The 15,538-nt window shown below is 37.2% G+C and overlaps 1 protein-coding gene across 5 annotated transcripts in view; it reads right to left on the reverse strand.

Annotated features, from left to right (window-relative positions):
* LOC114475555 (cell adhesion molecule 2-like) overlaps nt 1–15,538 on the reverse strand; it is a 330,216-nt gene that overhangs the window by 51,587 nt on the left and 263,091 nt on the right. For 4 of the 5 annotated variants that reach the window (XM_028466470.1, XM_028466469.1, XM_028466471.1 and 1 more), the window contains 2 exons: nt 12,160–12,312; nt 6,594–6,731 (listed from right to left, as the gene is read on the reverse strand). In XM_028466470.1, coding sequence (XP_028322271.1) covers nt 6,594–6,731; nt 12,160–12,312 — 291 coding nt within the window. Of the gene's footprint in view, nt 1–6,593; nt 6,811–11,669; nt 11,713–12,159; nt 12,313–15,538 lie in introns of those variants that run through there. The other variant, XM_028466472.1, reaches the window with a different exon arrangement.

Consider the following 15,538-nt stretch of genomic DNA (forward strand, 5'->3'; position numbering starts at 1 on the left):
TATCATCCTCAGCGAGAAACGGCTTCAGGTACATTTTCCTCAAAAGCTCTTTCTCTGGCTCGCCTCAGAATATCGATGCCATTCTTTGACTGTTCATACTTAGAGCAGTCAAGGACATTACAAATCCTAGCACTATTTCCAAATGTGGTGGTTCGTGCACTTTAAAGGGTTTGAAATGCTAAATGAGCGCTGTTTTGAAGCTTTAGGCTTCATGCCTGAGCTAACGACATTCATTTGTAGTAAAAGAAATCTATTATTATTGTGCACTATGTTTGAAGATTCTTTGAGGTCATTTGTCTTAAAACAGCTGTTGGTTTAGAAAATCAATGGTTTTGAATTTGAAAAGTGTTGTTTTATTTTGGGGCACAATATTTTCAGCAAAGCAGGTGATATAATATCAGTTAAAAATGTTATATTATGTAATACCTGAGACAATGACTGTCACTGAGATGTATGAAACCCTACACCAGAGATGGACATTTATTACAGTCTTCATTGTCTAATACCAAGGTTCCCAAAGTGGGGTACCCCCAGGGGTACGCAAATTGTCATAGTTGGTAGGTGAATATATATTTAAAAAACAGCACAACAACACTGTAAACTAGAATATAAATTGAGCAGCAGTCAGGAGCCTTCGTGCATTGCCATAAATGACATTTAGCCTCAGACAGAAACAATCGTATTCTTATCAATGTTGTAGCAAGTTGTATTTCACAGTTTCAGGGTGATGAATATGTTGTATTACCGCTATATGTTCAATCAACAAATGTCTGGTAGATTCTTTTTCCAAAAAAAGAGATTGGCTTATCACAGAAAATGCCAGTAGGCTAATTCATTAAATAAAACAATAAGTAGTAATAATTCTGAAGTTGTTTTGTTGTGGGCTCATAAAGAATAATATCATATTTTTATTATATATTATTCTTCAACAGGATAGGGACACATTTCACTGTAGGGCTACATTGTATATATACATATTATATCACTTTTTCACTTCCGATACAATACCGATATTATAGCCTTGAGTATTGGCCTATACCGATATCAATCAGATGCGATATTAGCACGAATCATACATACTTTTGTAACGTATTTTGTAGTATGGAATGTTAGAAAAGGCTTGATCATGTGATGTTACTCAATCAGAGAACAATAGTCAACAACAGTAGGGATGAGAAAAACTGACCCTTTTATTATTAACCAATTGGTTACATACATTTTAACCTTCAACACAATATCTACAATATTCTACAATTGAATAAATATAATATCTCTCAGATATTTTAGATGCAGTCCGATAAAATCAGATGTTCGTTTTCTGGTTGATAATGGACCGATATCCAATGTCAATATTGGATCAGGACACCCCTAATTACATTATTATGTTTTATAAGTGTGCAGGAGTAGGGGGTACATGGCTTCAGGTTAAATGTCTGAAGGGGTACAGGACTGGGAAAAGTTTGGAAACCACTGGTCTAATACAAGGGCCACATACCAACATTTATGTCTGTTTAGAATAATGACCAATCTGAGTTTTGTGTATTTTTGGAGTCATTGGCCCTCATTTATCAACCTTGCGTGAATTTGAATGAAACATTCGTATTTGACCAATCCCAGCTTACAAATAATCGGGTGTTGATAAATGCGGCGGCTGAATTGATCGTCATTAACACGTCATGCCCTCCTGTTTCGGAGGCCCCGCCCACTAAGGTCAAACAAACACTGGCAAGAAAAGAAATGACATCCTCACACCTAAGGTGGAACAAAACAAAGATGTAGCAAAAAAGTGATATCAGAAATCAGCTTTTTGGAAACTAAATTAATTGTTGATTAATGTTCATTTTGATCTATTCTTGTGTCTGCTGATGCTCCAATGACAGCTGAGGTTAGTTTCACACTTTATTAGATTGTGTTGTACCACAAAACCACACCCTCAGATTTGAGTACACAAAGTCAGACCTGACGTAAGATCTGATCGTAGCGTACGTAAAATTAATAAATACCAAAGCCTGCTTGAATATGGTTGAATGCGCGGCATACGCTCAGATCTGAACGTACGAACGATTGATAAATGAGGGCCATTATGTGTATATTTTTTTTTGCCTTTTTGTGTCATTTATTGTCATTTTGTGTATTTATGTTTTCATTTTGATAATTATTTCTCAGTGTGTGTTTTTGTTCTTGTTTTGTAAATTTTCCTCGGTTTCTTTTAGTATTTTTTCTAGTATTCTGTGTTTTTTTGGAGTCATTTTGATTATTTTAGTTGTGTTGTGTAGTTTTGTTGTTATTTTGTCTATTTTTCTACCATTTTTCTACGTGAAATTAGTCTGAGGGACACATGTGGCCCCTGGGTTGCCAGTTGCCCAAAGCTGCTCTACTCTTAAAATTAAAACCATTAAAAAAATACAGTATGTATCTTTTTTCTCTCTGAGTCGTATTATGTTATAGATTTTTCCATATTCATCCCAGTTTTAATAAAATGGTCACACATTTTCCAAAGGTGTCGCATTCATTGTTTAACTCTTTGACGAGGCGAATGATTTGAGTGATAGCATCATATTTCAAAGCCTGCTAACAGCACAATAGTGCACGCTATACCTGCTTTTCCACCTCCATGTCCTTGACTAACAAGTTGGACGCCTGAATGTGGATGTGAATCCATCTCAAACGGACGCGTCTCTGCCTATAATCCTCCTTGGAATGGAGATATTGTATAACACGATGAAGCAATAACCTCTACAGTTTAGGTCAGAGAGTATGATAATTCAAGTCCAACAGTGAATATACCCACCTTTTTTCTAAATAAAAAAAAAAGCATTTCATCTCTGCCTTGCCTTGGTCGCCACCATAACTCCCTGTGGTTCAGTGGTGTGTAAACAACGTCTACATGTGCTGATATTGGAAGAGGTCTCTGTGGGTTAGGGTGTGTAACTGAGATAGAAATATATCATTACTGAGTGTGCGACTGAGGGACAAAGAGACTGAGAAAAAGGTATATTGGATTCCTTATTTTAAACACACATGCACACACACACACACGCTCAAGCTTAACCCACTACATTTAGGTTCTTCCCCATATGTTTGTTTCACTTACTCATGCACGCACACGAGCCCAGCACAGAGCCGATGGACTGCTCCGCTGCCCGCGCTAGTAATATAATTCCCACCATTTCCCCAGATCCCACACCAATATGTCACAATTGTCATTTATTCCCAGCATGGTCGCCCACAATCAGACGGCGTTTCACACTGAACACACCCTGATCCGTGCAAAAATGATCAACACTGACGCACACCTCCGCGTAAAGACAAACATCGTGTGTTGTTACCGTGTCGTGTCCTTTTCGCTTATGTGCTTTCATTTAATTTATTTTGTCATTTTGACGAGTGTAAAAACAGAGAACCAACGTGCCGAGTCGCCAACTGATGCAACTGCTTTCAAATGTTATGCTAATAGAACATTCATTCTTCCTGTTCAGAAAAGGCTATTTTAAAGCTTTAAATCCACATTTTTTCACATTTTTCTGTTGGTTTGAAGCAAATGGAAACACAGTGAAGTAATTAACAGCGTGAGCATGTTTCCTATTAAGACTATAGAGTCTCTTTGGATGATTATTGCATCTCCCTGTGGCCCACTACAGAGAGATGAAGGCAAAGAGAAACCCGGCCAGGACATTATGTTCTCATAATTTATCACAGGCGGCTAACAGGTAGTCACCGACACCCACGGTGGGCTGAACGAAAGTGGAAGTAGTCTCCAGAGATTAGGTGTTCTTATTGAAGTCGGGATGTGAGCCTTTTCTCCTCATCTTGGCACATGATATTCTTCTTTCTTGTGAGGACACTTTTATTACCAGTGTGTGTGCATTAGTGAAGAAGAGATGGATAGATGGATGGATCTGTGTGTTTGTTTTAACAACACCTTCCTAATTCCACATAGCTTAGCTCGGAATCAGTCATCAGGATTTCCTCAGGATCCAGATAATCAGATGGATAAAACCCAAATCAATGTACGATTTCCTCACCGTTATAAGCACCTATCATGTTTATCTCCCTGTTTAATTAGTAGCTGGACAAATCTGAATTGATGTTGTCACGTACCGATCTGCTCAGAGCATCTTCAATCAATCTGTTCTGCGTGAAAAAAACTGTTAAAAGAAACAAACTAAGAAAATAAGCTCAACCAAGCCCGCCAGACAGAGTATAAGGGATTCATCGTGGGGAATTACTTTCAAATCTAAAAAAAAAAAAAAAACACTTCTGAAATTAAAGGTGTGAAATATGATGACTTGGTTAAATAATATGATGTCTTTCCTGACGGTGAGGTGCTTGTTTTTAATTAGCAGTTTGTTTCTGTTTGACACGTTTATCAGATACTTAAAAAAAATGAAATGAAATGTCAATCTGTGTGTCAATCATAAACATGATTGACACACAAAATTCATGCTGCATTGTCAGACAACTCACTTGTAACAGGAATATATGATGAACAATTAATACCGTGATACAGTGTTTTTTTTTTTTGTTTAAAATGACTAATGTGATCTTTTACTGCGTGTAGTCACACATCCAGCTGTAGAGAGAGTCGGCAGCAAGGTTGGGTCAATTATAAGGCTAATGCAAGGTTAGTGTTAATGTTAGACTAATGCTATTGCTAGGCTAATGCTAATGCTAGGTTCATGCTAGGCTAATGCTAATGCTAAGTTTGTGCTAATCAGGGTTGGGGTCTATTACATTTTTCAAGTCTTCAATTATCCATGTTCTATTACACCTCAAATATGATTACGGTGACCCGCATTTTCTTCCAGTTACAATTCAAATTAATTTGCCCTGAAATTCAATTAAAATTACGTCCTCAATTACTAAAGCTCAAGTTGCATTTATCAAAATTATTGAGCCTGAAATAAATAACCTTAAAAAAAAACATTTTTATGCCTTATGATAGCCCAATCTAAAAACAAAATAATCAAATTTCATTCAATTGTGTTTTTCCACATTTTTCTAATTTTTCATCATGCCTTACAGGATTTTCACCCTCATTTTTAAGTTTTCATGTTGGCCTTATCTCAGAAAAAGGTTTCAAAATATTTCCATTTTCATGGCACCTTATCTCAGAATTCTTTTTTTCATTATTTCTTTTTCAGTTTTATGCCTTATCTCAAAAAATGTCCTGCATTTTTCTATTTTTAAGCCTTACTATAGCCTTATCTAAAAAAACTATCCAAAATTATTCTATTTTCATGCCAGTTTTTATAGAGTTTCCATGACGATTACAAACACAAAGTCAATTATCTGAACAAGACACTGGAGCAACTCGGGGTTCAGTGTCTTGCTCAAGGACACTTCGACACATAGACAGGTATAGAGTGGGATCGAACCCCCAACCTCTACTGTTATTTATTCTTAATTGCTAATAATTAAACAGGTTGAAATAAATGACTAGTCCTTTCTTTCTTTCGTTTTCTGTCCACAACAAAAACACATGTGAATCTCCACTTCAGTAAATGTTGAGGCTTCAGCTGCATTCATCACATGCCTGAAAATGAGCTTTTTTTGACAGACAAAGCTGCACAAACGCGATACTCGTGCTTTGAAGGATCTGAAAACTCAATGAAGATAAAGCTGACTTCTAAAAAAGAATATTAAAAGTGTAATTGGGAATTTTACTTAAAAAAGAAAAGGGCTAAAGACATCAGTGATACAAAATGAATTCAAGCTATATCTCGTAAAAGCAGTTATTTTATGCAAATTATTATTTTATCAAAATCCCATTATTATTGAAAGCTTCATCAAAACAATGAAAACGAAAATGCTAATAGAGTAAACTAAAACTAAAAAAAAAAAATAAAAAATGGATGTTGAACTGGCACTATTTAGCCATTAGCTACAATTTTTTTAATTCTCACTTGTTTTAACAAGTTTGTTCTAGGTTTTTTTTTTTTTTTTTAATCATTCAAATAGATAAAATGGATTTTAACAGTTTAATATGGTAAACATTGTTAGTCATCAATAATTAAGAAATACAAAATTAAGAAAATTCATTCCAACAATGAAAACTTGCACGTAAATAAATTTAAATGCAATTCAGAAAGTCAAAACCTCTCAAATACCTAAAATAAATATGTAGAAAATGACTAGAAAAAATCCATCTCATTTAAGAGGACTTGGTTTTGTTGTATACTGATTACTGATCATTTAAAACCCACAGTTTTTAAAACCGCCAGTCATTTTGAAATTAAGTGATTAAGAAGCAATTCATCTTGATTAATCATAAATGTCTTTTATTTTATTTTAAAAGGAACACCTGTAAAAACACCAACCGGAATACATTAAATAACATATAATCTGCCCTTTCTTGTGAAATACTGATGTTGCAGATCCTACAATATTTCCTTAGACCTGAAATTAATCAAATAACTTTGTAATAATTTTTAACCAAATAAAAACAGTGTAGGCCTCATAAAGAAATAAATCAAAGACACTTGTTAGACACTTTTTACTCGTTTTTACCAAACTATCTCTAAGAAGTTTACAGTTTTAGCATTTCTGAACAATATACATATTGCAAAAATAAAGAAAAAAAAGTTGCGTACCTTTGATTTCCTTCTCGTTTCTGAACCAGCGCAGGTCAGCAGCAGGCTTACTGCCCTGGGTCATACAGGTCAGGGTGATGTGATCTCCTTCGATGGCAGGCTTCGTCAGCCCATCTATCTGTGGCTTCTCTGGCACACCTAGAGCGGTAGAGTGGCACATCATTACGTAACAGTAATGACACGATGGCTTATTGAAAGTTCTCCTGCAGCATCCCACCTACGGAGAGACAAGAGTGAGGAGTCTAAACTTTAACCCTCATCAGTCACAATCACAGAAAGAGAATTAGCAGAAATCATGTACTAGTTCATGTATATTTATTAGGTTATGACGTATAATAAATAGACTCTTGAAAGTGACTCCATAAAAAATTGCAAGTGTGCATCCAGCATTAACAATAACTGTAGCTATTTAGAATGATCTGGAACAACTTTCTCCACCGAACCACTATCCAAAATCCTTGGCCACCAGTAGCTGGGTTTCCATTACCCTGTGAAATGCACATAATCGAAATAGCGCTATAAAAACTAGTAATGGAAACACCTGAATAATTTTAAAAAAATCTATGAAAAGTTATTACGCATTCATGAGGAGGAATTTCAGATGTTTCGATATTGAAATGTAATACCAAAGCGCTATGAAAAGCCTTTTACCGCAATTACACGTCACAGAACGTGACGTACTTAGTCACATGACCACTTCTCTCAGAGAAAACATGGCGCGGTACATGTAAACAGAAGAGGAAACAGACATTTCTTAACATTATACTTTAAAAATTAGGCTGTTGCTATTGGTCCGGACCCGGACCCCAGACAAACCTGACCATAGTAGTGGAGTCATGTACTGAGTTCACATCATACTGAGATTGTATATGCGCACATGCGCACTACCGAAAAATGAATTTTTGCTCAAAAAAATTAATTCTTTTTTGTTTATTTTTGTTTTCAAAGTGAACAGACACTTTTTTTATTTGTTTATTAGATTATGTTAGGTTTAGGGTTAGGGTTATATTCTCAGTACGGAGGTAAACTCAGACCGTGACACCGGCATTGCCTGATGTAAGTCACTGCCGGACCTGTGTCCTTCTAGCTGTAGTTCCGTCAGTTTTATTTTAGCCCTAACCTTTCACCTAACCCAGGTAATACCCAAAAATGTTTCTTTTTTTCCTATATGTATTTTTAAAGGTGGAATTTTTCGTGTTAAACATGTTAAAATGAAGAAAAAAAATACGTCAGATGTGGGATTCAAACCCACATCAGCGGAAGGAAACATGCTTGAGTCTGACACTTCATTAAAATGATCACTGCCGCATTAGACAGCAAATCACAATTACTGAGCCTTTATTAAATATGCCCATAAATCTTAACCTTCCGCTTGTGTTAGCTTTCTGTTAGCATCTCTTATGATAACGGGTCAGTTTTGACCCATGTCTTAAATTAGTTGTAAAATACACAAAAAATTATTTATCAACTTGTTTGTTTCTAATCTCTTGGTTACTTTATAAGGCTTCCTTATTATTGAAAATATTAGTATTCATATTTTTGGTGTGGGCATCTGAGCCTATTTTTTTGTCAGTATACCCCTCAATTTCATTTTTTTTTTAAATGATAAAATGATCCTCAAGAGAACTGACAGGTAAACTTGACATATAATAATTGTTAATTACATATGCAATGTGGTTCCTAAGTTTTGCGTTTAATTAATATGTAAATGACAGTTTTTATAGATTTTTCATGCCAATTACGATTACAAAGTAATTTATCTGAACACAATTACAACTCAATTAAGATTAAAACAGCAACAGATTATTCCACTTACAATTGCAATTATTAATTGTAATTGATTATCAATTACGCAATTACAATGATAATTTACCCCAAGCCTGCAAGTGGTAATCTGGATTAAAGCATTTTCTTGGCACTACATCTACTGTGCACACTTCCTTTCCTGTTTAAAATAATGACTGCGAACAAATCAAATAGCACGACGTGATGTTTACTTGCTGACTTCTACATCTAACCTCCTACCCGGTGTTATGATAACAAGATAATCTGGGTGACATTTGACATATCCCTGCTCCAACAGCATGGCCCATTTGTGAGCTTTACTGCTGTGAGAACCAAAGGATCAACAAATAAGATTTGTGATCACAGGCAGACCAATCAGTTGAATGGAGAATCTTAATTAGTGGTTCTGTCCTGTAATGAGTGCTTTAAGTTTGGCGAACCGGCCCCTCTAACGCCAATAAGCCATAAGTCTGAGGGACAGAAAGGTCTTTGAGTCAATGCCATTGACGTACTCTCAACTAGTCCGTCTCACCACCTCCTCTGAGGTTCATCGGTTTATTCCAGGGTAACAGATCCATGTGCGCTGTGTTTCTCAATTGTTTGAAGGCAGAAAGTCCAAAAGATTATCTTTACAAAAGCCGTAACCTGGTGGGATCAGCCTCGAAACATCTGACCATATAACAGGATGATTTAGCATGGAGGTTTTTTTCTGCGCTAAAGGTTTCACACCTAGCTGTAAATGTAAAGCGTCACTATATCACAGTAATGCAGAACGTGTTTAAATTACATGAATCAGTCTGTGTGGTTTGACTCTGAACAAAAAGAAAAAAAGAGATTTGTGGCTTTTTTTGAGAAGAAAGATCAAATACAACGTTAATCTTACACAGTCACATTCTCCATAGCTTCAGGCTATGAATGTTTAAACCTTGACTCTGGGACTGACAATGTGTGCATTCCCATGTGTGAATCTCATTGCTCATTTGTGCATCACGGATTGATCTGAGCAATGCTGCGTTTGCATCAGTAAATGACGACTCAAGCATTACCAAGGACAATTTCAAGCCATGGAAATAACCTTGCTTTCTAAAAGGGGGTGAGAAATATCTCAGTGGAAATGATTCTGAAACATGATTAAAGTAAACTGCATTTTTAGTTCGATGACATTTTTTAAAGCAATGTCTATGACACAGCCCTGAGGATGGCTGTGAAGGTCTGGGCTTTGATTCAGATGATTTGCTAAAGATTTTTAGACAACATTTTAATGTTAGACTACATAGAAAAATACTGTATTATAAATAACAATATGGATAAACAATGTTTATTTCTAAAGTCCCCATATTATACAAATTTCAAATTTAATGGTTTTCTAACAGGCTCCAAACGTGAAAATGTACGATCTCGCCCTCTCTTGTTTTCTCCACATTTTGTGAAATGTGTGCTTCGACAAGCAAGTTTGACTTTGCTCCATTTATGATGTCACAAGAGGAATAAGTCCTCCTACTGCACCTGATCATGTTTGTTATAGTGCGTGACAAATACAGAGTAGCCATGATTAGTGCACAATTCAGATATTTTTATACTGCATTTTATTGAAACTAGATTAGTGTTTAATTGAAAAATAATAATAATTTACATAAAAAAAAAAATTCACAGGTAAATAGTGAATGCAACATCTGTGATGAAGTTTTTATTTGTACTTTACAGTGAAATGGGTTAACGACTCTCCATCACGTCCAAATTCAAAACATTCTGACTATTATTATTAACACAGCTTCATGCTAAATACAACAGTTTTTGGGAACCTTATTATTACTAACCCATTTTGTTTCAAGCAAAAAAATCTGAATGAGTTATTAGTAATCTTCCAATGTGAAAACAGATGAGGACACGGTTTTGTTGTTCAAGCTGCAAAACATTTCACTGTGATGGCTGCACTTTTGTTTTGTTTTTCAATTTTTATTTAGTCGTATTTTTCTCGCCTTAGTTTGCAGCACTCATTGTCCCGACACAGTGGCAGATGCAAAGCTTTGTGTGTGCTTATTAAAACTCCCTCTCTCTCTTTCCTGGCGCGCACCAATAACTATTGTTTAGTACAGCAAAATAATTTTCTCTGTCTCCTTATTGAGCAGTAACCCTTAATGTCTGTAATTCTCTGAATGCTTGTTAACACTGAAAGCAAGCTAATGGTGCTGAAGTGCACTAGCACATCCGTAACACCTGCAAAAAAACTAATTGGCATGATAATAAGCCCAGTGCCTGAAACTGAGACAATGTTTGTACGAGGTGATGATCACAACACGAGTTTAAAGGAGGAATCTGAAGAATTCATTTCATACTGTATGTCTGTGATGATGGAGGCATTGGTGACTTAAAAGACAGGAAATACAGACATTCTGCTAAAAAAAATAATTCATGATAAAAAAAATTCAATGAATGACAAGATACTCGTGCATTTCATATTTTTTGTCATTCTTAAATTACAGCTTCAGCAGAACCACAAAACTAGGATAAAAAAAAAAAAAAAACATGAAACATCTGGTTATGTGTGCTCGGGTGTTTCACTGGGTGTCCCCCAGGGGTCAGTCTTGGGTCCATTACTATTGATCATTTACCTCCTCCCCCTGGGCACAATCCTCCATCAACCTTGGGATCCCCTTTCGCTGCTATGTCGATGACACACAGATCTACATCTCCTCTAAACCCACTAACGCCACCCCTCCCACCTCCCTCATCACCTACATGGACGACATCCGGAGCTGGATGAGCAGGAACTTCCTGAAGCTCAACGGCAATAAAACCGAGGCCCTGCTTATCGGCTCCAAATCCACCCTCACCAAATCACAACACACCCCAGCCCCACCCATCATCATCATCGACGGATTCTTTGTACCCTTCTCCCCCCAAGTCAAGAGCCTTGGAGTCATTCTGGACAGCACCCTTTCATTTGCACCTCACATTAGAAACATCACCCGGACTGCCTATTTCCACCTACGAAACATCTCCAGACTCCGCCCATCACTGTCCCAGCCCAGCACCAAAATCCTGGTTCATTCATTTGTCACTTCCTGCATCGATTACTGCAATGCCCTCCTCACTGGACTCCCCGCCAAACTCATCAACAGACAGCAAATCATCCAGAACTCAGCCGCCCGGATCATCACCCACACCAAATCATCTGACCACATCACCCCTATTCTCATCAAACTTCACTGGTTCACTGTACAATACCGCATCCACTACAAAAACCTCCTCCTCACATACAAAGCTCTTCACCATCTAGCCCCCACTTACCTCTGCGACCTCCTCCATGACTACAGCCCCTCACGCACCCAACGCTCAACTTCTACTGGACTGCTAACATCCCCACACCACACCTCAGTACCATGGGTGCCCGAGCCTTCAGCTCCCCCCACACATAAGACAGTCAGACTCCATCTCATCCTTCTAATCCAGATTTAAAACCCACCTGTTCAAACTGGCATACTCACTCTAATTGGTCACTGCGCACAACACTTGTCTTTTTTATTTTGCTTTAATGTTTGGTTTTAATATTCTGTGATGTTATTTTATGCTTTTATCCCATGTAAGGTGACCTTGGGTGACTTGAAAGGCATCATCAAACATATAAAATGTATTATATTATTATAACAGAATATTGCAAAGCTAATAATGCAGACCTAGGGAGAATATGGCTGGGAAGAAAGTATGTGAGCCAGTGTGTGTTAGTCTGCACGTGTATCAACAAGTGGGAATTTAAATACTGGGATGCTTTTTTACTTACCGAGAACAGTCAGGTAGGCCTTGGCAGTTCTGACTGGCATGGTGAACAGCGAACAGGTGTACATGCCTTCATCAGACAGCGTGACATCATGGATACTGATGATCAACTCTGACCAGGACGCACGCACAAGCTCAATCCTGTTGTCCCTTAAAGCTGCAGAAAGAGAGACGAGGATCAGTCATTAACTCTTATTATCTACCAAATAATAGCAAAACATCAATGATGTATACAGCTATGAATATATACATTATTTTTCAGTATATATTATAAACTCAAGCAACTAACAACTGTTTTTTAGAAAATTAAACATCTTCATAATCAAAGGCTAATCCCAGACTATATAATTTTCTCCATATATCCACACTTTTAAAGATTTGATAAATACAAAGATGCACTTTCAACTTGAAAATAAACTTTCTGCCCAACCAGAAAAGGATTACATCAGCAAACCTCTTCAGCTAACTGTACTCAGACATTTACTTATATGAAAATGTAATCTTCCAAAAGGCAATGCAGAATGGAAATCAATACTGCAATAACAGGCTGAGAGAGGAACCTAATGAGAATCTGGCAAGAGTGCGAGTTGAAATAGATTGGCTGAGATTGGATGGCCAGTGGAAAGGCTCACGCACACGCACACGCACACACACACACACACACACACACACACACACACACACACACACACACACACACCCAAACCTAATACACTTCATATTTGGAAAATACCGACATCCTGCACTAATTTTTTTTTCCACATAATGCACATTTTTTGAAAAAAAGGTTTTGTTTAGATCAACCATGATGGGGCCACTGGTGGCCCAGGGGCCAATTTTGCAAAGCCCCTTAAAACAAGTACCTCAAATATTGTAAATCAAGAAGTTGGAAGTAACTTAAAGCCCAAAAATAACTCAGAAAACACACAAAATGACAGTAAAATGCACAGAATGCCAACTAAAGTAAACAAAGTAACAACAAAAACACTCTCAAAGACGCAAAATTACAACATATATACAAAATTACTCCTAAGACACACCAAATGCCAATGCAATGGCAACAAAATGACAGAAAACCACACAAAAAAGGCAGAAAATCACTACAAAAAACACAAAAATCAAAGACAAAAACTCTCAACTGACAGAAAACCACACGAAATGACTCAAAAAACATACAAAATGAGTAAAAACTCAGAAAACAAAACCTTACAAAAAGACCAAACTCCATTGTTCTTTCCTGTAATAATGCTGCTCAGATTGGTTATTTAGTAATAAAAGTTGCCCATTAATACAATGAGCTCCTTCCTTTCCCTGTTAAACTGCGCATAAGTAAATTATATTAAAGATTTTCTGCACATCAGAAAGAGTAAAAGGTGTTTTCAGTGCTTTTGAATGTGGTATGGTTTGCTCTGACTGTTCCAGAGACTTCTGATCTATTGGATGTTACACACACTACTATTTTTATCATTTCAAAATGTCCACTGGACATCCGAGGACCTCTAGCATCAGAGTTGTACATCAGACCAGACTAACTGTCATGTGGTAGAGAAAACTTCAGCTGAAAAATACACCCATCTCGCCAACAAAACACCTCAGACAGGAGCAATGACTTTCTCTTTTATCACGGCAGTTTATAGTGACTGTTAAATATCTGACAGGAACATTTTGAACATTTTTTTTTTTTTTTAGAAGCAGGAAAAGACAGAACTAGGAAGGCCAGAAACCTGCAAAACTGCAGGAGGGGGGGGGGGTAAATGCTGCTTGAGTTGAGAGTGGTCAGTGTCTATCGAAAGTGGTGAGAAAGAAAAAGCGGTGAAGTGCCAACCAGGTCAAGGTGCCCGTAGAATATTGATGGATGTCTGAGGTAAAGGCTGGTTTGTGTGGTCCTGTGTGATGAACAAACTACTCAGAAAACAGAAAAAAAAAAAAACTGCTGAGAAAAGAAGCAAAGGTTCAGAAGGATTGCTGCAGAAAGGGTAACGAGTTTGTACTGTATATTGCTTATCAATATATTTCATTATTTGTAGGATTGTGTTTAGAAACCTGATCATGGTACCTTGATATTTCAGACTTTAACCCTATTATTATTCTCAAATATTACGTCATTTAAATTAATTTTGTGTGATCATTTGATTAAATGCAGGATAAAGAAAAAAAAAAAAAAAAAATCAGTTCTTTCAACATTTTGCGACAAAAAAATAATACTGTTGTGTAATAGAAGCTCAAGAAAACAGGGTGCAGCAAATATTGTGGTGTTTCAATAAATGTATGAATTTTGAGGGACTGAGCTATCTACAACTGAATTATTTGGTAATTTACACACAGTGGGCCTTGAGATGAGAAAAAAAAAAAAAACAGGGGTTCTCAACCTTGGGTTCAGGACCCCATTTGTGGACACTGGGAGGGGGTTGACAGATGCCTTCTAGAAACTAAGAATATTTTCTGAACAACTTGAGTCCATTTTTTCTTATTTTTACTCTTTTCTGCCACTACATCAAACTTGCCATTATTTCACCTATTTTTATCACTTTTCTTGCCATATTTTTTGCTCCTTTTAATGCATTTTTGCTACATTACTCCTACTTCTCCTTTGAATGCCACTTTTAAGACATGTTCAGCACTTATAAACCCTTTCCACCACTTTTCCCACCTATGTCACATATGTTGACCCATTATTGTCACTTTTAGTCTCACAATGCCCATTATTTGCCAGTTTAAAGTAATTGTTCCCACTTTTTAAATTACATTAGCCCAACCCCCCACAACTTTATGAATGGGCCCCAAAAAGCTCTCCCCTTTATTTCCCCTTATAGATGGCCCAGTCTCCACATGAATTTCCTTCAATGTTCATGTCTGTGTTCAACCACCTTGCGGTACAGTGGGGGTCCCTTATTTTGGCGACCGTGGGTTGAAATGAACCACTGCATTAGAAGATTGACAGGGGATGAATTCTGGGGTAAGTAGCAGACATTAGCTATAGCAAAGGTGGCTAATCCACAGTATGTGCATTGGCAACTGCACCTTTTGTAAATGTCAAACACAGCTTAATTTCTCCAACTCGTACCCCCGGGATCACGGTGAAATGAAGCTGCTTTTTAACCGTCCTCTGTAAATGCATACTGCAGAGATCACAGGAGCTGACAAATGTAGAAAAAATGCCAGTGAGCAGCCTATCACATGTCATTTGCTGCGCTCGGGGATTGAAGCTTTGCTGGTTCCGGGGCTGAACTCCTGCCGTAAAATGGCAACAGAGTTGTAATCAGTTTGGCTAAACGGCAGCTGCTTGCTCTCTCTCTCTCTCTCTCGTTTCTGATTGCATTCATTCTGTCTCTTCTTGTTTCTTGCCGCAGCGGTTATCTCCACACTGAGCCTGAGCAGGCGTG

This window comes from Gouania willdenowi, chromosome 14 (genome assembly GCF_900634775.1).
Source record: "Gouania willdenowi chromosome 14, fGouWil2.1, whole genome shotgun sequence".
Lineage (NCBI taxonomy): Eukaryota > Metazoa > Chordata > Actinopteri > Blenniiformes > Gobiesocidae > Gouania > Gouania willdenowi.